We start from the raw sequence: 26,146 nt of genomic DNA on the forward strand, positions 1-26,146 counted from the left end.
GTGCTAATTCCTTCATTTCAACAAATATTGCTTAAATGCAGCTATTTTGAATGATGTATTCTTTTACTTGCATCTGATAGCATGTGTATATGGCCTGTGGATACATCTGGTTATCACAAAACTAAATGAGGAACATATTACAGCTTGCTAGGGCTTGCAAAATAATGTAATGAAAATGTCATATATATCATCTACTGCAGGCCTGGCCAACCTGTGGCTCTCCAGCTGTTGTAAAACTACAAGTCCCATCATGCTTTGCCACAGTTTTGCTATGAGGGAATGCTAAAACTGTGGCAGGGCATGCTGGGATGTGTAGTTTCACAACATCTGGAGAGCCACAGGTTGGCCAGGCCTGATCTACTGTATGTCCCACAAAGAACAATACAGAGCACGTTATGTGCAGTAGTGGGCAATAATAAGTGTAGATGGTACAGTTGCCCAGGCCTGAGAGCTGCATTCATCACATCTCTAGCTTCTGCATGGTCCTTAGTTTCACATGTTGCAATACTACACAGGCATGCACACTGGCATTTGCTGACAATTCTGTTAGAGAATTATAGGGAACACTCCATGTACCAACATGTAAGCCCACAAATGGGGATAACTGCGTTTAGCACCCTCTAATGAATACTGAAGCCTATGGCTGGACTGGCCATCTGGCACTCCTGGCAAATGCCAGTAGGGCCAATTGCCGGATGGGGTAGTCTGCCACACAGGGAGTGGGGCTTGTCGAGCAGTGAGGCCTTCTGGCTCTCTACTCAGCTGCCCACCTTCCCTCCGTCCCACCCGCTTTTGGTATACAGGGCATGCCGCGGGGCCAGAACCTCCTGACTCATGACATTCCCCCGTTAACTGTGGCAAAAACCCCTTGTCGTGCCAGGGCTGCTGAAGTCCTATGACTGGTTGCTTACTGTCTAAGAGGGTGTGTTTTCACCATTTTGGGGTCCTTCATGGATGGTCTGAGCCCACAAACAGTCCCAGTCCAAGGTATTTTGTACCTGCCCCTGGTCCCTCACCTCCCCTGCCACTGACATACACTGCCAAGGGGAGGTTGGGCAAATACTTGCTCTTATCTATCCTGCTAAGAAATCAGCCCAATCCTGACCTGGCTCAGGCACACGAACCTGTGATATATGTTAAGTATAATTACAAAAACAGCTTACTATATGTCTCATATATTACATTTTTCTCAAAATGCATATTTGTTCCCACAACAAGGTTAGAAAACTGTAATAACCATATAATTATATGTATTAATGAAAGAATGCATCACTTGTGTTATTAATGGTAAACAATGCCAGAATAGTAGGATAACTAGTGCAATATGGTTATGCTGCAGAACTTGCTATTGTAAGTCAGTTACCGGCTCACTGGGCATCATTCGGCTTTAGAAACAAAGCAAAAAAATCAAGCAACTGGGCAAAACCACTTTGCACTGAAGGTGGGGTAGATGTAACATGTGCAGAAAGATTTAGATTTGGCTGGGGTGTGTCCAAACTGAAATCTAAAATGCAGTGTAAAAACAAAGCCATCTAACATGTGTGGGCTACATGCAATTGCTGTCATTATTTACCCTGCACAGAAACAATATAAATGTATTTTCTCACTTTACATTGCAAAATGGTTTGTTCCAGATACAAAGTTCTGTGTATTTTCTGCCTTGTTTCCAAATCTGAATCTGGCCCACTGTGCACTGGCAATGGAGAGTAAACTAATTATTTCTTAGCAATGAGGAATCTGCAAATGAGATAACAGTGTACCACATGTTCACCTTCCTTGCATACCAATCCTTTCCAGAACTGAGTAGCCCAAGACAGCCTCATTATGCTGGCAGGAGGACCACGCTAGCATATAGGTGAAACTCACAAAATTAGAATACTGTGCAAAAGTAAATTTATTTCAGTAATTCAACTTACAAGGTGAAACTAATATATTATATACAGTAGACTCATTACATGCAAAGTGAGATACTTCAAGCCTTTATTTGTTATAATTTTGATGATTGTGGTTTACAGTTTAAGAAAACCCCAAATCCAAAATCTCAGAAAATTAGAATATTGTGAAATGGTTCAATATTGTAGGCTCAAAGTGTCACACCCTAATCAGCTAATTCATCCAAACCACCTGCATAGGGTTCCTGAGCCTTTAAATGGTCTATCAGTCTGCTTCTGTACAATTCACAATCATGGGGAAGACTGCTGACCTGACAGAAAATCATCAGAAAACCATAATTGACACCCTCCACAAGTAGGGAAAGCCTCAAAAGAATATTGCAAAAGAAGTTGGATGATCTCAAAGTGTTGTATCAAAGCACATTAATAGAAAGTTAAGCGGAAGGGAAAAGTGTGGAAGAAAAAGGTGCACAAGCAGGGATGACGGCAGCCTGGAGAGGATTGTCAGAAAAAGGCCATTCAAAAGTGTGGGGGAGCTTCACAAGGAGTGGACTGAGACTGGAGTTAGTGCATCAAGAGCCACCACACACAGACGGATCCTGGACCTGGGCTAAAGAAAAAAAAAAACTGGTCTGATGCTCAGTGGTCCAAAGTCCTCTTTTCTGATGAGAGCAAAATTTGCATCTCATTTGGAAACCAAGGTCCCAGAATATGGAGGAAGAATGGAGAGGCACACAATCAAAGTTGCTTGAAGTCCAGTGTGAAGTTTTCACAGTCTGTGTTGATTTGGGGAGTCACGTCATCTGCTGGTGTTGGTCCACTGTGCTTTATTAAGTCCAGAGTCAATGCAGCCGTCTACCAGGACATTTTAGAGCACTTCATGCTTCCTTCAGCAGACAAGCTTTATAGAGATGCTGACTTCATTTTCCAGCAGGACTTGGCACCTGCCCACACTGCTAAAAGTACCAAAACCTGGTTCAATGACCGTGGGATTACTGTGCTGGATTGGCCAGCACACTCACCTGACCTGAACCCCATGGAGAATCTATGGGGCACTGCCAAGAGATAGATGAGAGACATGAGACCGAACAATGCAGAAAAGCTGAAGGCCGCTATTGAAGCATCTTGGTCTTCCATAACACCTAAGCAGTGCCACAGGCTGATAGAATCCATGCCACACCGCATTGAGGCAGTAATTCATGCAAAAGGGGCCCAAACCAAGTACTGAGTACATATGCATGATTATACTTTTCAGAGAGCCGACATTTCTGTATTTAATATCCTTTTTTTATTGATTTTATGAAATATTCAAATTTTCTGAGATTTGGGGATTTGGTCTTATCTTAAGCTGTAAGCCACAATCATCAAAATTATAGCAAATGCAGGCTTGCAATATCTCTCTTTGCATGTAATGAGTCTATATAATATTAGTTTCACCTTTTAAGTTGAATTGCTGAAATCCATTATCTTTTGCACGATATTCTAATTTTCTGAGTTTTACCTGTATGTTTGACTGTAGCACATGTAAGTAGATTTCTTACACAGTGGGTTCATTTATAATCATGTTTGCATTGGTGTAAATACATTTTTACCCTCTAAACATGTTTTCATGCTGCAGTAACAACATTTATATAGAGTGTCAGTGTAATTTCAAGCAGAGGTGTAGCTAGGCACCATGTTGCATTGAGCAAGGGTATGTCATTGCGGGCCCCCCTCCCCCCCTGTACTGAATTGGGGGCCTAGCCAACATTTGGTGGCTTGTTACATTTGAAAAGAAACAATATTTAAAAATCCTAAATTGGTGGCAGGGCCAATTCTAAACCTTGTGGAGCTCAGAGCGAAAGTTTCCTTTGGGTGTCCCCAGAGTTTAAAATAGGGTCAGTGCATGCCGAAGGCTTTCAACAACAATATAGGAGCATGGCAGTAGGGACACCATAATGGTTAGCATTAATGCCTCACAGTACTGAGGTCATGGGTTAGATTCCCACCATGGCCCCAACTGTGTGGAGTTTTTATATTCTCCCAGTACTGTACTTGTGTCGGATTCCTCCGGGTACTCCGGTTTCCTCCCAAAATACAAAATATACTGATAGGTTAATTGGCTCCTAACAAAAATTAACCGTGTGTGTGTGTGTTATGGAATATAGATTGTAAGCTCCCAGAGAACAGGGACTGAAGTGAATGGCAAGATATTCTCTGTCAAGCGCTGTGGAATATGTGTGCGCTATATATATAAAACTGATAATAATAAATAAATAATGGCTTCACTGGAAAGGTGCATAGCCACAGAATAGTACCAAATCATATTACACCGCAAAGTAGTGTCCTTTATCAAATTACACCACACAGTAGTACCCCTTATACACATTATGCCACACCATCGAGCCCCTTATACACGTTACCCTATGGTTGAGCCCCTTATACATATTACACCATGGTAAAGTTTCTATGGAAGTAGCTGTGCTTAAGTATTTACTTGTTTAAGTCAACTAAATTAAAAACACTATATATGCCCCGACTGACCTGACCTCACAATCCCCCGATTCCTCAATGGAAGGTAAAGCCCCAAATGTGAACCCCACATACCTGATAACCCCCCAATCTCTAAATGAAAATAATACCCCAAAACTGACCCCCATATCTGATAATCTTCCAACGCCTCAATTAAAATAATGCCCCAAATGTGACTCCCCCATAGACCTGAAAACCCACACAAACTCTCAATGACAATAATGAACCAAAATTGCTTCCCCCTCAATTTGATAATCTCCCAATGCCTCAATGATAATAATACCCTAGAACTGCCATCCCAGACTTTATAATCCCACTATGAGTCACTGAAAATAATGTCCCAGAATTGCCTGAAGGGCAGAGAGAGCTGTGCCGCAGCAGCCTGAGGGGCAGAGAGAGGTGCTGCAGCTTCTAATGCAGAGAGAGGTTCTGCAGCAGAAGCAAGGGCAGAGAGAGGTGCTGCAGCAGCCGGGGCAGAAAGAGGTTCTGCAGAGAGAGGTGCTGCAGCTGCAGCCGGGTCAGAGAGAGGTGCTACAACAGCCAGAGCAGAGAGAGTTTCTGCAGAAGCAGGGGCAGAAAGAGGTGCTCCAGTAGCTAGGGCATAGAGCGCTTTTGCAGCATCTGAAGTAGAGACGTGCTGCAGCTTCCAGGAAAGAGAAAGGTGCTGCAGCACTGTGCTGCAGGACCGACATAACCCTGCTGCACAGCTACAAGCAGACAGTGAGACATATAAAGAGGGCGGGCAAAGCTCTGGCATGTGCCGGCTGTCAGTGTCTCCTGCTGTTGCCTCTGGCCTGCCCTGTTACCTACCTTATCTCTGACTCCAAGTCAGTATGCACCCCCTCTGCTTCTCCTCCTCCTGCTCTGCGGCAGCCAGTACAGTGACACGTGGGAAGGGGGGTGGCGGGCGACAGCGCGCCCTCTAACTTTTTTGGCGCCTGGAGCTCGCGCTTCACTGGAGCCACCCTCGCTACACACCTGATTTCAAGCAATGTCATTGTATCTGTCTGCACAACAGCAATGGCAAAACAGACTCTAATTATATCGGATAAAGAAAGATGCTTACATCGCAATGAACAAATAATGATACTACAGTACCATTGTCTTTTTTGGGGATTAAACACCTTGGGGTAAATTTACTAAGATGGGAGTTCTATTTAAGATGGGATGTTGCCCATAGCAACCAATCAGATTCAAGGTATTATCTTCTAGAAGGTGCTAGATAAATGAGAAGTAGAATCTGATTGGTTGCTATGGGCAACATCCCATCTTAAATAGAACTCCCATCTTAGTAAATTTGCCCCCTTGAGTGAAAACACATGTCAAACCTTGCCCATGCATTTAGACCCACACATTTAGACCAGTGTACAATTGCATTCATGCTGTGATTTTCTTACATGAATCTGTGTGTAAACAGCAAGAATCCATTTTTTTCTAGCCAAATGCATCTGAAAAATGAGGATTTAAAGACCACATAGACACTGCAGTGAAGGTCAATTATTTGCATGATCCTTGTTCCTTTTCAGAGGGAAATGTATCAAACCTTCTAACACATGGAGAAGTTGTCCATAGCAACCACACAAAATAATTTTGTAGAATGCACTAGATACATGATGCTACAGTAGAAGCTGATTCTTTGCTATGGGAAATGTTTCCACTTGTCCTCTTTAGAAGATTTGATACAACTCCCCATGATATGATCAAGGTATGTAACTGCACTTGAAAAGGTCCGGATACCTCAACTTTTTTAATATACCCAACTAGGGGTTAATATAAGTTAACTCAGCATTGTGCTGTTTAGTTCCCATTAATTTATAGGGTCCATTCATTCCAATAATCCAGTGGTTCTCAAACTGTGTGCCTGGGCACCCTGGGATGCCTCGGGGTATTTTCAGGGAAAACTTTTGCCTAGGGGTGCTGTGAAAACAATTCTGATACTCAAGGGCGCCGTGACTCAAAAAAGTTTGGGAACCACTGCAATAACCCATTCATTTTAATGGTGTTGTGAACTAAAATATTAATTGAAATTAATATATAATTGAAATGAATGAGTCACAAATGTGAATTGAGCTACATAGCACACATCAATATCGATTTAGTTAAACTATATTGATATGAGATCAAAGGAAAGTGTCTCTGGTGTTCCCCTTCACTGCGAGTCCATCACACCCAGTGGAAAAACGGAATGTGATTGGTTGAACTGCTAAAGGGAGAACATATTAATTGGTTCAAGGGCCCTCATTCCGAGTTGATCGCAGCAGTTCATCGCATCGCAAAACGGCGAAAATTCGCCAACTGCGCATGCGCAACAGCTAGACTGCGCGTGCGCAAAGAGCGATACGACGCTTGAGCAAAATTACTAACTGAAAACCTGCTCGTACTACACCACCGAAAACGGGGAGTGACGGAGGCGTGACAGAGGCACGGCTTCGCTATCTAACGAAATGGGCGTGAAAGTGGGCAGCTAGTGTGGGAGTATGCAACCAGCAGTAGGCGTGTTTTGAGCAGAAATGCGTATACGATGGTAAATGTACACAACAAATGTTCGCTATCCTGTCGCAGCCGAGGAGTAAGTCTGCAGTTACTCTGCACTTGCGAAGTACTGTGACTAGTGTGTCTGCCCTAATTAGCAATTATTATGCCAATGAATTCACCTGTTGTCCAATTACTGAGCAAACACTGCTCAGCCAAAATACTACAAACAGCAATTGTCTGGACACATAACATTTTTATTGTTAGCACCTACACATCTGACATGCTCCCAAATATTCTTTTTTTTTCTTTTTCAAAATAAACATTGATGTTAAATGCATGTTGTAATTATTTAATAGTAGCAAATGCAATCACGTGTGAATAAACCAACTTATAAACTACATCAGCTAAATCTTATCGACATAGACATATTCCTTTGTACATACCAAATAACATGAACCACATAATGCAGGCTACACTTAATGTTACTTAATAAAATGTGTTTTAATTTTTTTGGGAATATGTGTCCATATCTAATATTAGGTAATGTTGCTCCTAGTAACCCCAGGTCCTATTTTTCAATTTTTAATTATATGCCCAGTTAAGTGTTGTGCAAGGCATACCTGTTTAAATTTTTATTATGCAATGTTTGTCTAAATATTCTGATTGTAACCCTTGTTCCACAAATGTCTATATGCCATGCATCTGTTTACATTACAAATGACACAACATATGATCATAAATGTCGAAAACTTTGTGACTTTGTGCAGCTGATTGTTATTGACAAATGTGGTGAGTACACAGATTGTAACAATTACTTTTCTATAAGTGTGTGTGAGTGTGATCGTGAGTGTGTGATTTTGAGTGTGTTTGTGTGAGTGTATGTGAGTGTGTGTGAGTGTAATTGTGAGTGTATGTATTGTTTTTCTTGTTCTTCCGCGGCTGCGAATTTCCGCTATTGCGAACTGTACCCACTGTCCTTCACAGCAATGCACACATCAATAAAGTTTATTAGATGACACCATAAAATTACAACCAATCACATGCCACCACACACTATAAATATAAGCCCATATATGGAAAACGCCATTGGCACCATGCGCGCAGCTGCATTTATCCACAGTGAGCTGCGCGTGTTGGTCGCGGTGATGGACCGCCGCGTAGGCCGCGCAGGCCCCTTTATCACCAATAGGATAAAGCGCGAGGCCTACGCGGAGGTCCGCCGCATACTCCGCAGCCGCACCCGGACTACACACTCCATTATCCAACTTGAAAGGCGCTGGAGCGACCTCCGCCGTCGCACACCGGACCTGTTGGCGGAGCTCCGCCAACAAATCCGCACCAGACGTAGGCGCAGTAAGTTTCATATTACATTAAATAACACTGAGATTATTAGCAGAAACTTTTAATGCAAAACTTGCATATTTTCACTAAGTTATATAGTGTGAAAATTGGCACACTGACAATGAACTATTGTAGAACAAACATGACACAGTGTGTGTGGTTAGGGCAAGCAGTACTGACTGTGTAGCAAAGTGCTTCTGAAAAAGTGAATGTTGTTGTACTGAGTTGCTACACAGGCTGTCAACTGAACCCAATAACTTGCTCTGTGGGGTAAATTTACTAAGGTGGGAGCTTTTTAGAACTGGTGATGTTGCCTATAGCAACCAATCAGATTAAATCTATTATCTTCTAGAAGCAGCTTAATAAATGTTACGTAGAATCTGATTGGTTGCTATGGGCAACATCACCAGTTTAAAAAAAAAATGCCAATTTTACCCCTGTGTCTTTAACATGGGACAGAACAGTGTAATAGAAAAATGCTGTTGTTATAATTTTTAAAGCCACAACCTAAATATTACATATGTCATTCTAGGGCAAGCACAACGGCAAGCTGCTGCAGGAAGTCCGGACCAATCCCCTTCTCAGCCCCCCTCCCTTTCTGTCGCCCAATCCCCCTCTCCTTCCCAATCCCCTTCTCAGCCCCCCTCCCCTTCTGTCGCCCAATCCCCCTCTCCTTCCCAATTCCCTTCTCAGCCCCCTCCCCTTCTGTCGCCCAATCCCCCTCTCCTTCCCAATCCCCTTCTCAGCCCCCCTCCCCTTCTGTCGCCCAATCCCCCTCTCCTTCCCAATCCCCTTCTCAGCCCCCCTCCCCTTCTGTCGCCCAATCCCCCTCTTTCCCAATCCCCTTCTCAGCCCCCCTCCCCTTCTGTCGCCCAATCCCCCTCTCCTTCCCAATCCCCTTCTCAGCCCCCCTCCCCTTCTGTCGCCCAATCCCCCTCTCCTTCCCAATCCCCTTCTCAGCCCCCCTCCCCTTCTGTCGCCCAATCCCCCTCTCCTTCCCAAACCCATTCTCTGCCCCCCTCCCCCTCTCTTTACCAATACCCCTCTCTGTCCCCCTCCCCCTCTCTTTACCAATACCTCTCTCTGTCCCCCTCCCCCTCTGTAGGCCAAACCACCACTCCGCCCACCTCCCCCTCTCTTTCCCATTCCCCATCTCTGGCCCCCTCCCCCTCTGTGGCCCAAACACCCTCTCCAACCCCCTCCCCTCTCAATCAGACCCACCCTCTGTAAACAGCTCCCCATTCCATCCTCCTTCCCCAATCCATCCTCCTTCCCCAATCCATCCTCCTCCACCCTCCTTCCCCAATCCACCCTCCTTCCCCCATCCAGTGAATGGGCAGCAGAAGCCCCTGAGGATGTTGAGGGTGCTGCGCATGTGGCTGATGAGAGTAAGTTTTAACACATTTAAAATGTATTGGTTACCTACTTAAACTTCAAAATCAAATACATGCAGTGTTGTACTGTGGCCAATCTTGGCCCAAGGAAAAACGTTTGTGTTCTTCATCATGGTATGGAAGTTGCATTTACATTTGTGTGAGTATCATTAGGTGTACAGTGTCTATGTCTGCAATGTTTAGGGTGTCCACTCTAGGTCGACACTCATTAGGTCGACAGGGTTGCCAGGACAACAGGGTTTATATGTGCTAGGTTGTCAGTGAAACAGTTAGACCTGAGTGGAGTTTAGTATGTTGTTGTTCTTTTACACTTGTGTACATATTTGCACATTCAACTCGCATGCTTCACTTTGGCTAAGGACACAATGATTTGTGTTGTGAAAGTTACACTAAAAAAATTATTATTTTACTAAAAAAAAAACATGTTTCACCTTATGTAGTAAGGCAGGCTTTCAGGGAGTGTGGGCATGCTAGGATATGTTGTCCTTCTGAAGATGTTGATATGCAGTGTGATGATGCAGGGCAAACACCAAAAAAGACAAGTCTGCTTCACTCCAGATGTGAATGAATCCCAGCATGGGGTTACATTTACTAAGATGGGAGTTTTATTCAAGATGGGATGTTGCCCATAGCAACCAATCAGATTCAACTTCTCATTTATTTAGCACCTTCTAGAAGATATGTGGAATCTGATTGGTTGCTATGGGCAACGTCCCATCTTAAATAGAACTCCCATCTTAGTAAATGTACATCATGGTGTGGTACACTTTTTAAAATTGAACGTTAACAATAACAAACATTGCTGAGCATGCTTGTGTGTTGGTATGCTACTGTTTTAACATTCAAACATCCATGATGTAGTCCCTTTGCCATTAAAGTGTGCTTTGTGGCTTGCTTGTGTAATAGGTAATGTGAGTAAGTTTTTTATTTTTATTTTTGCTCTTCTTTTCAGATGGTGCAGTTGGAGATCCCACAAGCCTGCCTGGCATCCTTGCAAGCCTAAAGGCTAATTTGCAGGCCATGCTGGCCGATGTTGATCGGATGCAAAAAATTTTTTAATTTTTTACTTTTTTATTTGCAAAATATTTGATATTTGTTCTAAAAAACACACACAAAAAATGTACAAAAATAAAAAATTGTTTATTACAGTTAAGTTGTTGTGTTTTTTAATGCAATAAAGGAACAGCATATTGCCTAGCAGAAATTGGTTACCTTACAAAAAACACACATCAAACTTACGATTATTAATCTTATTATTTACAAACAAACAAATTATGTCAGTTAGTAGCTTATTGTTTAGAAAAACATGTAAACACATATATTCACACACTACACCTCCACACAAAAATATGCTATTTAACATTAGGCCAGGCACAGTTTACACATCTATTTCACTTATTTATTATAAACAAACATGGTAATGGCCAATTATGCCTACAAAGTGTTCTGTAGGTATTCTTTGAAGACTTAATTGGTCATGACCACAATCATTCATTACACTAATTAGATTCGTAATTGAGGAAGGCTTGTTGAGTTTGAATTGAAAGGTGTAATATAACTTGAAAAGAAAAACAATTGCTGTGCGTTTTTCAGCAAAAGCGTGTGCAATTTTAAGAGGAATGTGTAAATCTACGAGAAGTTAGGATTTTTACGATGAGGTTTGTGAAATTGCGATGGGTTCGCATTAGTGCGATGTCATTTGGCATACGCCTACTTTGTGTAATACTGCGTACGAAATAGCAAAAATACGTTGGGGGCGGTTATTCGCTATTGTGCAACGTGTTCGCAAAACTGCGAATATGTTGTGCGAACGAAAAAAAAAGCGAACAACTCGGAATCACCCCCAATGAGTATTCACTAGCACCAGGGATTGCACTTTGCATGTTGTATTGAGGCCAGGTGCATGAAGACACATCTGTACAATACGTTTTTACCTCCATCCCTGAAGTATCCGAGTAGGTCTTGTTTTCAGGATTCCTTTAATCATGCACACATCAATTATTCTATTTGTGCTTGGTCAGTAAATTTCCGATCTGTTTCTAAAGACAAGAATCCTAAAAACATGACTTGCTGGGGGTACTTGAGGATTTGAGTTGAAACCTTTTGGATTAAAATGAGCTTTTCTTTAGTTTTCCTCATGGATTACAAATTATGCACATTTCTCATTGGATTACACAGCTACCCGTTTGCAGTATATACTCACCGTCTGGTGAGCTGTATGAAACCCCGATTCAGCTCCACTCCTTCACCAGTGTACATGTAATAGTGGGCAGGGCCAGATTAAGCCCACGGGGGTCCAGGGCAACTAAGACAAGGGGGTCCTCCCCCACTAACCAGCAACCACCTCCGCGCGCATTTCCCCTCCACCCAAACAATGCACGCACCCCCAGAGCAGGATCCCCTTCCAAATCTCTCACATCCGGCACCGTTGCACTCAACACACAGCTTTTCAATGCAGTTCTGTAATGTCCATGCCGCACCCCCAACAGCGCAGCTAGCAACAGGAGATTTGGGGAGAGGGCCGCACACTACAAGGGGGGGAGAGAAGACCCCAGGTTGTCAGGAAGGGTAGGTCCCCCGCATGTCAGGCACGCCCCCTTCCCGGTAGGGCTAGTCCGCCCCGCATGTCAGGCCCGCACCCTTCCCGCAGAAGTATAAAAGCATCGCACAGCGTCGATGCTTTTGTACTTCAGGAGTAGCTCCCGGCAGCTTTTGTGTGCTGTCCGGGAGCTACTCATCGCTGCCCAGGTGGCAGCGGCTGCGTGTGACATCACGCAGCCGCTGCGGCCCGCCCCTCTCACGGTCCGGCCACTCCTGCGTTGGCTGGACTGCGCCCACAAATCGGGCCGCCCGCTCCCGCCTCTGCCTGTCAATCAGGCAGAGGCGATCGCTAGGCAACGACAGCTGTTGGCTGTCAGCCATGCGCCGGTGCCGCACTTCTGACCTGATCGCTGCGCTGCGATGAACGGCAGCCTGCGATCAGGTCAGAATGACCCCCTCAGTCTCTCTATCTCTCGCTCTCCCCCTCTCCCTGCCTCCACCTGCCAAATGTGTAAAAAGGGGACTGCCTGTCTAATGAGTAAAATGGGGACTGCCTGTCTAATGTGTAAAAAGGGGACTGCCTGTCTAATGAGTAAAATAACATTTTACTCACCGGTAAATCTATTTCTCGTAGTCCGTAGTGGATGCTGGGAACTCCGTAAGGACCATGGGGAATAGACGGGCTCCGCAGGAGACTGGGCACTCTATAAGAAAGATTTGGTACTATCTGGTGTGCACTGGCTCCTCCCTCTATGCCCCTCCTCCAGACCTCAGTTAGGATACTGTGCCCGGAAGAGCTGACACAATAAGGAAGGATGTTGAATCCCGGGTAAGACTCATACCAGCCACACCAATCACACCGTATAACTCGTGATACTATACCCAGTTAACAGTATGAAATACAACTGAGCCTCTCAACAGATGGCTCAACAATAACCCTTTAGTTAGTCAATAACTATATACAAGTATTGCAGACAATCCGCACTTGGGATGGGCGCCCAGCATCCACTACGGACTACGAGAAATAGATTTACCGGTGAGTAAAATCTTGTTTTCTCTGACGTCCTAGTGGATGCTGGGAACTCCGTAAGGACCATGGGGCTATACCAAAGCTCCCAAACGGGTGGGAGAGTGCGGATGACTCTGCAGCACCGAATGAGAGAACTCAAGGTCCTCCTCAGCCAGGGTATCAAATTTGTAGAATTTAGCAAACGTGTTTGCCCCTGACCAAGTTGCAGCTCGGCAAAGTTGTAAAGCCGAGACCCCTCGGGCAGCCGCCCAAGATGAGCCCACCTTCCTCGTGGAATGGGCTTTTACTGATTTTGGATGCGGTAATCCAGTCGCAGAATGCGCCAGCTGAATTGTGCTACAAATCCAGCGAGCAATAGTCTGCTTAGAAGCAGGAGCACCTATTTTGTTGGGTGCATACAGGATAAAAGGCGAGTCAGTTTTCCTGACTCCAGCCGTCCTGGAAACATAAATTTTCAAGGCCCTGACTACGTCCAGTAACTTGGAATCCTCCAAGTCCCTAGTAGCCGCAGGCACCACAATAGGTTGGTTCAAGTGAAAAGCTGATACCACCTTAGGGAGAAACTGGGGACGAGTCCTCAATTCTGCCCTATCCATATGGAAAATCAGATAAGGGCTTTTACATGACAAAGCCGCCAATTCTGACACACGCCTGGCCGAAGCCAAGGCCAATAACATGACCACTTTCCACGTGAGATATTTCAGATCCACAGTTTTAAGTGGTTCAAACCAATGTGATTTTAGGAAACTCAACACCACATTGAGATCCCAAGGTGCCACAGGAGGCACGAAAGGGGGCTGAATATGAAGCACTCCCTTTACAAAAGTCTGAACTTCAGGCAGTGAAGCCAGTTCTTTCTGGAAGAAAATCGACAGAGCCGAAATCTGGACCTTAATGGAACCCAGTTTTAGGCCCATAGTCACTCCTGACTGTAGGAAGTGCAGAAAACGACCCAGCTGAAATTCCTCTGTTGGGGCCTTCCTGGCCCCACACCACGCAACATATTTCCGCCAAATACGGTGATAATGGTTTGCGGTTACTTCTTTCCTGGCTTTTATGAGCGTAGGAATGACTTCCTCCGGAATGCCCTTTTCCTTTAGGATCCGGAATTCAACCACCATGCCGTCAAATGCAGCCGCGGTAAGTCTTGGAACAGACAGGGCCCCTGCTGTAGCAGATCCTGTCTGAGCGGTAGAGGCCATGGGTCCTCTGATATCAATTCTTGAAGTTCTGGGTACCAAGCTCTTCTTGGCCAATCCGGAACCACGAGTATCGTTCTTACTCCCCGCCTTCTTATTATTCTCAATACCTTTGGTATGAGAGGCAGGGGAGGGAACACATAAACCGACTGGTACACCCACGGTGTCACTAGCGCGTCCACAGCTATCGCCTGAGGGTCCCTTGACCTGGTGCAATATCTCTTTAGCTTTTTGTTGAGGCGGGACGCCATCATGTCCACCTGTGGCCTTTCCCAACGGTTTACCAACAGTAGGAAGACTTCTGGATGAAGTACCCACTCTCCCGGGTGTAGGTCGCTCCCGGAATGAACACTGCCGACAGTGCTATTATGTGATTTTCCGCCCATCGGAGAATCCTTGTGGCTTCTGCCATCGCATCCTGCTTCTTGTGCCGCCCTGTCGGTTTACATGGGCGACTGCCGTGATGTTGTCTGACTGGATCAGTACCGGCTGGTTTTGAAGCAGGGGTTTTGCCTGACTTAGGGCTTTGTAAATGGCCCTTAGTTCCAGAATATTTATGTGCAGGGAAGTCTCCTGACTTGACCATAGTCCTTGGAAGTTTCTTCCCTGTGTGACTGCTCCCCAGCCTCGAAGGCTGGCATCCGTGGTCACCAGGACCCAGTCCTGTATGCCGAATCTGCGGCCCTCTAGAAGATGAGCACTCTGCAGCCACCACAGTAGAGACACCCTGGTCCTTGGAGACAGGGTTATCAGTTGATGCATCTGAAGATGCGATCCCGACCACTTGTCCAAGAGGTCCCACTGGAAGGTCCTTGCATGGAACCTGCCGAATGGAATTGCTTCGTATGAAGCCACCATTTTTCCCAGGACTCGTGTGCAGTGATGCACCGATACCCGTTTTGGTTTTAGGAGGTCTCTGACTAGAGATGACAGCTCCTTGGCTTTCTCCTGTGGGAGAAACACTTTTTTTCTGTTCTGTATCCAAAATCATCCCCAGGAACAGTAAGCGAGTGGAAGGAACCAGTTGTGACTTCGGAATGTTTAGAATCCAGCCATGCTGTTGTAGCACATCCCGAGATAGTGCTACTCCGACCAGTAACTGCTCCCTGGACCTCGCCTTTATAAGGAGATCGTCCAAGTACGGGATAATTAAAACTCCCTTTTTTCGAAGGAGTATCATCATTTCTGCCATTACCTTGGTAAACACCCTCGGTGCCGTGGACAGTCCAAACGGTAGTGTCTGGAATTGGTAATGGCAATCCTGTACCACAAATCTGAGGTACTCCTGGTGAGGAAGGTAAATGGGGACATGCAGGTAAGCATCCTTGATGTCCAGGGATACCATGTAATCCCCCTCGTCCAGGCTTGCTATAACCGCCCTGAGCGATTCCATCTTGAACTTGAATTTTTTTATGTATGTGTTCAAGGATTTCAAATTTAAAATGGGTCTCACCGAACCGTCCGGTTTCGGTACCACAAACAGTGTGGAATAGTAACCCCGTCCTTGTTGAAGTAGGGGTACCTTGACTATCACCTGCTGGGAATACAGCTGCCCGAGGGAGTTGTCGGTAAGGCCGATTTGAGGAAACGGCGGGGGGGAAGCGCCTCGAATTCCAGCTTGTACCCCTGAGATACTATTTGAAGGATCCAGGGATCCACCCGTGAGCGAACCCACTGATCGCTGAAATTTTTGAGGCGGCCCCCCACCGTACCTGGCTCCGCCTGTGGAGCCCCACCGTCATGCGGCGGATTTGGAAGAAGCGGGGGAGGACTTTTGGTCCTGGGAACCTGCTGTGCGTTGCAGCTTTGTCCCCCTTCCTCTGCCTCTAGACAGAAAGGACCCGCCTTTTCCCCGCCTGTTTTTCTGGGGTCGAAAGGACTGTACCTGGTAATACGGCGCTTTCTTAGGCTGTGAGGGGACATGGGGCAAAAATGCTGACTTCCCAGCTGTAGCTGTGGAAACAAGGTCTGAAAGACCATCCCCGAATAACTCCTCACCCTTATAAGGCAAAACTTCCATGTGCCTTTTAGAATCTGCATCTCCTGTCCACTGCCGAGTCCATAAGCCTCTCCTAGCAGAAATGGACAATGCACTTATTCTAGATGCCAGCCGGCAGATCTCCCTCTGTGCATCTCTCATGTACAAGACTGAGTCTTTTATATGCTCTACGGTTAGCAATATAGTGTCCCTGTCTAGGGTGTCAATATTTTCCGACAGGGAATCTGACCAAGCAGCAGCAGCACTGCACATCCACGCTGAAGCAATAGCTGGTCTCAGTATAACACCAGTGTGTGTATATATAGACTTTAGGATAGCCTCCTGCTTTCTATCAGCAGGTTCCTTTAGGGCGGCCGTATCCGGAGACGGTAGTGCCACCTTTTTAGACAAACGTGTGAGCGCTTTATCCACCCTAGGGGGAGTTTCCCAACGTGACCTATCCTCTGGCGAGAAAGGGAACGCCATTAGTAATTTTTTTGAAATCACCAATTTTTTATCGGGGAAAGCCCACGCTTCTTCACACACTTCATTTAATTCTTCAGATGGGGGAAAAACTATAGGTAATTTTTTCTCCCCAAACATAATACCCTTTTTTGAGGTACCTGGGTTTATATCAGAAAGGTGTAATACCTCTTTCATTGCCTCAATCATGCAACGAATGGCCCTAGTGGACATTAAATTTGACTCATCGTCGTCGACACTGGTATCAGTATCCGTGTCGACATCTGTGTCTGCCATCTGAGGTAGCGGGCGCTTTAGAGCCCCTGATGGCCTTTGAGTCGTCTGGGCAGGCACGAGCTGAGAAGCCGGCTGTCCCGCATTTGGCATGTCGTCAAATTTTTTATGTAAGGAGTCGACACTTGCACGTAATTCCTTCCATAAATCCATCCACTCAGGTGTCTGCCCCGCAGGGGGTGACATCACATTTACAGGCATCTGCTCCGCCTCCACATAAGTCTCCTCATCAAACATGTCGACACAGCCGTACCGACACACCGCACACACACAGGGAATGCTCTTAAAGGAGACAGGACCCCACAAAAGCCCTTTGGGGAGACAGAGAGAGAGTATGCCAGCACACACCAGAGCGCTATAATAATGCAGGGACTAACTGAATTATGACCCTTTATAGCTGCTTATAGTATTAAACTGCGCCTAAATTTAGTGCCCCCCTCTCTTTTTTACCCTTTCTGTAGTGTAGACTGCAGGGGAGAGTCAGGGAGCTTCCTTCCAGCGGAACTGTGAGGGAAAAATGGCGCCAGTGTGCTGAGGGAGATGGCTCCGCCCCTTTTTCGGCTGACTTTTCTCCCGCTATTTTTTGTATTCTGGCAGGGGTAATTACCACATATATAGCCTCTGGGGCTATATATTGTGGTTATTTTGCCAGCCAAGGTGTTTTTATTGCTGCTCAGGGCGCCCCCCCCCCCCCAGCGCCCTGCACCCTCAGTGACCGGAGTGTGAAGTGTGTAATGAGGAGCAATGGCGCACAGCTGCAGTGCTGTGCGCTACCTTGGTGAAGACTGAAGTCTTCTGCCGCCGATTTGCCGGACCATCTTCATGCTTCTGGCTCTGTAAGGGGGACGGCGGCGCGGCTTCGGGAACGAACACCAAGGACGGGTCCTGCGGTCGATCCCTCTGGAGCTAATGGTGTCCAGTAGCCTAAGAAGCCCAAGCTAGCTGCAAGCAGGTAGGTTCGCTTCTTCTCCCCTTAGTCCCTCGTTGCAGTGAGCCTGTTGCCAGCAGGTCTCACTGTAAAATAAAAAAACTAAATTAAACTTTCTTTCTAGGAGCTCAGGAGAGCCCCTAGTGTGCATCCAGCTCAGCCGGGCACAGAAATCTAACTGAGGTCTGGAGGAGGGGCATAGAGGGAGGAGCCAGTGCACACCAGATAGTACCAAATCTTTCTTATAGAGTGCCCAGTCTCCTGCGGAGCCCGTCTATTCCCCATGGTCCTTACGGAGTTCCCAGCATCCACTAGGACGTCAGAGAAAAAGGGGACTGCCTGTCCAATGTGTAAAAAGGGGGACTGTCTGTTTAATGTGTAAAAAGGGGGACTGCTTAACTATTGTGTAAAAAGGGGGACCACTGGCGATTCTATAATGGTTGCAGTGTGTGCGGTGCACATGGGACCCAGAGTCCAGAGGGGGCCCCCACCGCACCCATTTGTAAAATACTTACCCCTCAGAAGTCCAGCGCCGGCACCTGCAGCGCCGCTAGAACACAGTGAAAATGGCCCAGCGGCCATTTTCACGGCGTTCTGCGCATGCGCAGTAGAGAGCTCTCAGGGAAAATGGCCACCGCGTCATTTTCCCGGCGATCTGCGCATGCGTAGTAGAGTCTGAGCCCTCTAGTGCTCAGACTCTACGGCACTCCGGGCAGAGAGGAGGGGGCCCGACGGAGGAGGCTGAACACGGGCCTCCTCCTCTCTTAAAACGCTCCTGAGGGGGACTGCCTGTCTAATGTGTAAAAAGGGGGACTGCCTGTCTAATGTGTAAAAAGGGGGACTGCCTGTCTATTGTGTAAAAACGGGGACTCTGCCTGCCTAATGTGAAAAAAGGGGGATTCTGCCTGCCTAATGTGTAAAAAGGGGGACTGCCTGTCTGATGTGTAAAAAGGGGGCTCTGCTTGCCTAATGTGTAAAAAGGGGGGTTCTGTCTGCCTAATGTGTGAAAAGGGGGACTGCTTGTCTAATGTGTAAAAAGGGGGACTGCCTGCCGTAATGTGTAAAATAGGGGGACTCTGCCTGCTGTAATGTGTAAAAAGAGACTCTACTTGGCGTAATGTGTGACAGGGGTCTACCTGGTGTAATGTGTATAAGTGGCACTACTGTGCGGCGTAATTTGAATAACGGAGACGCTCTGTACAGCGTAATATGAATTAGTATTATTTTGTAGCCACACCCCCTTCCCCATGAAACCACGCCCCTATATTTTTGCCCGTGCGCCTACAGCTCACACTGGCACCATTTTGTATAGGCAGGGGGATGGGGGGGGGGGGGGGGCGCTGATGTAGCGTCTTGCACACAGCACTAAAATGTCTAGTTACGGCACTGCTATATATACTGTACTTGTTAGCCATTGCTGGCTTGTACTGTTTTAGCTTTTGTAGCGGAAACTAAAGTGTATGGTGGATATTTAGGCCTCATCATGGCGAGATCACCAAACTTATATACCCAAAGTGAATTCATTGTATAAAAGTGCACTGTGATAAGAGATCTGTGTCAGATACCACAATTCCATATTCTGACAAAACCACAGTGAAGTATTTTTACTAGAAGAAGTCTCAAGTATGCAAAGGTAGTTAGCAGAAATGATTACTGCAAAGAGATACCCAACTATGGATTAGGCAATGTGTGCTTCACAGATATACAAGTATCACATACCAAATTAATCAGCACAATCTCCTAACGCGTCCTAGTGGCATTGCATTGTGACTAAAGGCCCATACACACGGTGAGATTCGGGCTATGCCCGATTCTCACTATGCGACAGGGGCTAGGTCGGCATCGCAAGCACATAATGAGTGTGCTTGCGATTCTGAATATGTGCGATTTTGGCTAAGTGTAAATTTTGACTATCTCTTCTATAGAGATAGTCAAAATTGACTTGCCTGCGGGACCGCGCATCGGCATCGAATCGGGATTGCAGGGTGACTTTCACCTTGCGATCTGCACTAACTTTTCTTATGATTTAGACTATATAGTCAAAATCGTAAGAAAATATCTCACCGTGTGTACACACCATAGGAAGCATTTCCTGGCAAAATAGATGCTCGGTGCAGAGTCGCCCAATACCTGATTGCTCACTCCGGGCAGGCATCTCACCATGCATGGCATAATGAGACTAGATGTATCAGGACACATCTGTAATCTAATCCCATCTTATGTTGATTTTTTTTTTTGACACGCAAAGAAGGAAAGGTGACCGTGGGGACTTAAGCCAGGTCTGGCGGTACCAATCAGTGATATGCGGTCAGAGCAGGCAGGGGAGGCAGAGCCTCACTTGTCATACTCCAGTATACTCCAGAGATTTGACTATAAAAATATTTAGAATAATACAAAGTTGATATTTAGAATTTATAAATATTATCTGTGTGTTATTCTAATCATTGTTTTAGTCAAAACTCATCATATCATCATATATGTATGTGTGTAAATCTGTCTCTGATACTAGCCAGCGCCTCGCCAGCCATTGAATCACCACACATGATGGCGAATTGATTTCTTTATGTGATTATTACTAGGAGCAGATGGTGAAGTGTACATTTTCTCTTGTCTAAGGTCTAAGGCTATTTTCATTCCCATACTCCCCAAAATAAATAAGGTTTGGCGTCAGAATAAAAGTTATAACATACTTCGATATACCCAGGCACTACAGTTACTATAACCATACAGACACCTTCTAGTCACACAGGTACAAGCAATCTGCTTCACATAAATCTTTTCATCTTTACTACCAATGACAATGACGCCAAAGACATACCTGTTAGCCAGTAGCTGTGATCTGGTGCCTGAAGGAGAAGTCAGATAGACAGCCAGGTCTCCTCTGCGTGGGTGTGTAATTGTGATCCGTACAACCACATGCTCCAAGTAAATAACATGGTGATTGGAGTTGTCAGCACAGCCTGTGGCTTTGTACGCTGAACGAACCACATTGTCTGGGCGAATTGTCCTGTGTAAAATTAGCCATTACCAAGGGGAATATAACTTGTACTAGATGTATATGCGTCTCAGAAATTCAAATGACTTGCGGGTGGTCACAGGAGATGCAGATGTAACCATGCCCATCTACTGCATGACATGCCAGGCTGCGACTATTCGCAGCCGTTGATCACTTAACTAATTCCTTTATGAATAGTCACACCCTGGCATGCCATGCAGCAAGCCGTGTTGCAGCAAAGATCAGCATGGCTACATCTGTACATATAGCTAACCACTTCTGATTGGTTGTTTATGAATAATCCATTGATGTTTATTGGGCATACAGTATATTATGCTTTCGGAAAGTGGTTTCTGCTGTATGACAAAGGTTACTGATCCCTAATAGTGGATGCGCTTTGTGCACATAGAATACATGAATGTTGATGTACAGATGGAGCCCTGCTCATCTATCCCTTTAATAGGATTCATTGAACCACTGCTGTCGGACTTAATCCCCTGCTGTAATGACTTAATCTCCTGATGTATTGTTCTCTCTGTATTGTATTGCAGCTGAGAACAATAGATGGAAGGCTTATGATAATAAATCTTGGTGCAGCAGAGAAGCCTAGATGAGCGAGGCTCCATCTGTAAGTGGGACAATTGCCTGGCATAAGTCAGGCTCCTATGTTACCATAGCAGACTGACTAATTCTACAGATACGTAGTATACCACGGTATCCGGTCTATAGATCTACACTAAAAAGGTCCACAGTCAATAGGTTGACCACTAATGGTCGACATGTATTAGATCGACAGGGTCAAAAGGTCAACAGTCAAAAGGTTGACCACTAAAAGGTCTACAAAGCTAAAATGCTGACAGTCAAAAGGCCAACAGGGTGAACATGTCGACAGGGTCAATAAGTCGACACGTTTTTAAGGTTTTTTTAAATTTTTTACAACTTTTGCTGCATTTACTATCCATGTCACAAACTATTACTTTTAGTAAGCGTGGCAAGCAAAGCGAGCCCGCGAGGGGATGCATTTCATAAAATAGACTATCGATGTCACAAACTATCACCATTAGTAACCTTGTGGCGAGCGAAGCAGAGCGAGCCACAGCACCCGAAGCAGGAAGCGAGCCTGCGAGAGGACGCATTTCAAAAAATTGGGGTAAAATTTTTTTTCAAAACACAAAACAACACCCAAAAATGTTTTTGTTTATCGATCTTTTGACCCTGTCGACCTTTTGGCTGTCTGTCTTTTACGGTCAACCTAATGACTGTCTTTCTTTTTAATGTCTATTTTCTGTATCAGAATCGTGTACCACATAGTGTACTTCAAGCTTCTGGGCAAAAACATGAATAAACATCCAGCAATATATCAGCATCTCAGCATGATGATAAATCACCTAGAAGTTGTGACTTCTTACAGTACTGTACTTGCAGATTAATGTAAACACTACTATATGTTTACCGGGATACGGTCATTAGGTCGACCACACTTAGGTCAATAGTCATTAGGTTGACCACTATTGGTCAACATGCAATAGGTCGACATGGTCATTAGGTCGTCATGTACTAGGTCGGCATGGAAAAAGGACGACATGCGTTTTTCACGTTTCTTTCTTCATTTTTTTTTTACTTTTTCACACTTTACGATCCACGTGGACTACGATTGGGAATAGTAACCTGTGCCGAGTGCAGTGAGGCACCTTTCCTGAAGCATGGCGAGTGAAGCGAACCATGCGAGGGGACATGGTGCACTAATTGGGGTTACCCATCCCTTTACTAAGAAAATTACACCAAAAAAAGTAAAAAAAAACCTCATGTTGACCTTGTTCAAGTCGACCTAATGACCTTGTCGATCTAGTGACCATGTTGACATAATGCATGTCGACCAATAGTGGTCGACCTAATGACCCATACCCATGTTTACCAATGTTACATACACTAAGGAGGACATTTACTAAGCAGTGATAAGAGCAGAGAAGTGAGCCAGTGGAGAAGTTGCCCATGGCAACCAATCAGCACTGAAGTAACATCTATAATTTGCATACTATAAAATTATACAGAGCTGCTGATTGGTTGATGGGGCAACTTCTCCGCTGGCTCACTTCTCCGCTCTTATCACTGCTTAGTAAATGTCCCCCTAAATAACAGATCAAAAAGCAATAGTGAAATTCACAAGAGGGCTGAAAGAGGTGTTCCTGCAGCGTAGTACCTATCCTTACAGACTGAGTACTGAGCAGCTACTTCACTGCTTTGATTCACGGACAACACTGGTGAGAAAACATTATGCTATTGCCAGCGCAGTTATCTTTTTTGAAAGCATAATGACAGGCTCTCCAATACAGTTTACATTTGTAGCTACATAAGCTTGTCACACATGTAATATAATCATCATGAAATACATAGTGACAATAGCTAGAGTAAGGTGTCACTGTGCATGATGGAAGTACATGTATTCTATAGATGAATCACAGCTGTATCCAGTAATGAAAAGGGCAGTTATATTATAAATACATATTCAAGGTCCTCTGAAAATGTTACACAGTAGGTCTGCTGAATGCTGTCACACAGACCTGTTGCTAGTGGAATAAAATAAAGATGTGACAGAATATATTACTTGATCTGCCGGTCAGTGTTCTCCACGCAAATGTGCTGTGCAGGGACTGTCGTCCATTTCTCTGCTTCAACTACCATGGCTTCAGCATCCATCAGGCCAAAGCCATACAGGTGGCTTACTGTTAGAGATAAGAAAATGGTTCTGGTATTAATGTGGGCTCTGCAGCAAGAAGGAAAACGTCTTATTTACATACACACAATGCATTTATTCCAAAAGGATCCCATTATTAATTTTTATATTTGAAGTGTAGAACATAAAGTAAAGAAGGAAAAATAACAAAAACCAGCTTGTCAGATGTTAAGACATGCACCATTTATTTTATTACTTCATATATGGGACACTGTAAACTCAGAACCTGTCAAATGACAATTTATTTGGTGAAATATAAAAATGTCCACTCCGTCTAGGATCTGGACTATTACAGTATGTCTCAGTACAGCACTAGGCTAAATGAGTGGCTGGAAGTAACTGACTGATGTAGCCTTTAACAGTGTTGCACAGGTGATTGGAAGCCAACCCATGAACAGGTGATTGGAAGCCATGAACAGCAAGCATCACAACATATGGATAAGATCTATAGAAATCAATAGGTACACCATGAATCTGAAAAGACTGAAAGCTGTTTATGAAACGCTAAATTTTTGATCCAAAAAGCAGTGAACTCAATTTGCTGAATGAGCTTAGAATGCTGCCACAGTCCAAAAAGCAAAAAGAACTAGGAAAGTGGTTACTGAGTTGGGTGCACAGGTGAGAATTCATTGAGTTAATTTACATAGTAAAACTTAGCTTTTATTGCACAAATTTATTCTAAAAAAAATACAAATGTTGGGATGCATACAGCAAAATATAGAGTTTAAAATTACACATACAGACATAAAAGTGAAATGACTGTAATATGTGAATGAAAAGAAGTTTTAAAAAGCAAAGCCACCACTATAACTCCTGCATGAATGTATTAATTAAAATAATGTGTTAGAGCTGATGAGAATTCTTCCATATATAACCTTCAGTGCACACTGCAATCTGAGAGTACAAGTGTGGGGATGTACAGTATGATCACGATCTGACCATTGTTGTATTCAATAAAGGTGTGCCAACTTATTCATGTGTTGTAATCATTTATTTGTAGGCAATATTGATTACAAAGTTACTTCATCTGACTGGCTACACTTTCTTTTGTGTTGCCACCATATATAGCTGTATCCCATACAAAGGTCCCTTGTTGGCACTATGCCATGTGAGTCTAGGTTGAGGTAATTCCTACTATGATGTTATTATTAAAGAGGGACGTTTTGTAGGCAAAATGACTCCTTAAACTGATCTCATCTGATAGTGTAACTCAGCTGTGTCCACACTATGGTTGGTTTAGAGAGTCGTGCTACCTGGAAAGTGTACTAGTTAAAGGAAGGTGATAATTAATTAATATCCTGTTATATATTCATAGGCAACGGTTGTTGCAAACTTGGACTCCTTTGACTAACCACACATTTTACTATGTTACAGCCACACATAAATGTATCTCCTACCAATATCCCTTTAAAACATTGTGCTAAATGTGTTAATATTGAGGCAGATCCTCCATGTATTAAAGATGTTGTAGGGGAATGTGTATTGGCAGGGTGATTCCTCTTGCTGATTATATCTCTCAATAGCTAGATGCTGTGTTACGTATAAACAGTGTGGTAATAGCACACAGAGCCAATTAATGTATATAGCGATACAGTTTAGGATGTAGGCTCAATTGGCCACAGATTCTTAATATTCCTGGTGCTTGAATAGGCTATCACTAATCACACTTGGTAACAATGGTGGATTCCACTCTGTAAACCAAGTTAGCCGTAGATTCTGAATATTAAGAGCAATGCATTGAAATATCACTGGTTATATTCATTGATATTGGTGAGTTCTACCCTGCAGCATGGAACCATTCCCCCTATGAATCTCAGGCTCATTCGTGTAATCCACTAATGGATCTAAATCATTATATAGCATCAATGCTAACAAGTGCTGTTTGCGGAGTTACAGAAATATGAACTTATGTAAATAACATACAACATGCATTAAACATATTAGGAGCATGGTGGGACGCTGAAACGCCAACGTGCACGTTTCTCCATATGAACAGCCTCGTTAAAGCTGTTTATATGGCGAAACATGCACGTTCGAGTTTCAGCGGCCCGCCACGCTCCTAATGATGAATAGATTTAGAGTTGGGAATGGGCGTGTCCTAGCACAACTCTAAAAAGCAGTGTAGCAGCCCCCAGTATTTGTTTGCGATATGCAAAGGCAACCAGTATTTACCCTGCATGCAAATAATCATAATAATCATCATAATAAATTGCTCCTTTTGCTTCACTGTTTTTTTAGTCTAGGTTGTAGTTGGCAGATTGCAGCCAGATTTGCTCTTTAGTCTAAATGACGCCCACTGGCATTTGTAGAGGCTATGGTAGGTACTTGTCTATGTTTATATATGTGCAACTGCATCTGTATCTGCATACAAA

The 26,146-nt window shown here is 44.5% G+C and overlaps 1 protein-coding gene across 7 annotated transcripts in view; it reads right to left on the bottom strand.

Moving 5' to 3' along the window:
- LOC134895591 (proprotein convertase subtilisin/kexin type 5-like) overlaps positions 1 to 26,146 on the bottom strand; it is a 568,642-nt gene that overhangs the window by 75,998 nt on the left and 466,498 nt on the right. For all 7 annotated transcript variants that reach the window (XM_063913851.1, XM_063913850.1, XM_063913849.1 and 4 more), the window contains 2 exons: positions 23,646 to 23,763; positions 20,864 to 21,052 (listed from right to left, as the gene is read on the bottom strand). In XM_063913851.1, the coding sequence (XP_063769921.1) occupies positions 20,864 to 21,052; positions 23,646 to 23,763 (307 nt within the window). The remainder of the gene's footprint in view (positions 1 to 20,863; positions 21,053 to 23,645; positions 23,764 to 26,146) is intronic.

The sequence above is a fragment of the Pseudophryne corroboree genome, chromosome 1, assembly GCF_028390025.1.
Source record: "Pseudophryne corroboree isolate aPseCor3 chromosome 1, aPseCor3.hap2, whole genome shotgun sequence".
In the NCBI taxonomy this organism is placed as follows: Eukaryota; Metazoa; Chordata; class Amphibia; order Anura; family Myobatrachidae; genus Pseudophryne; species Pseudophryne corroboree.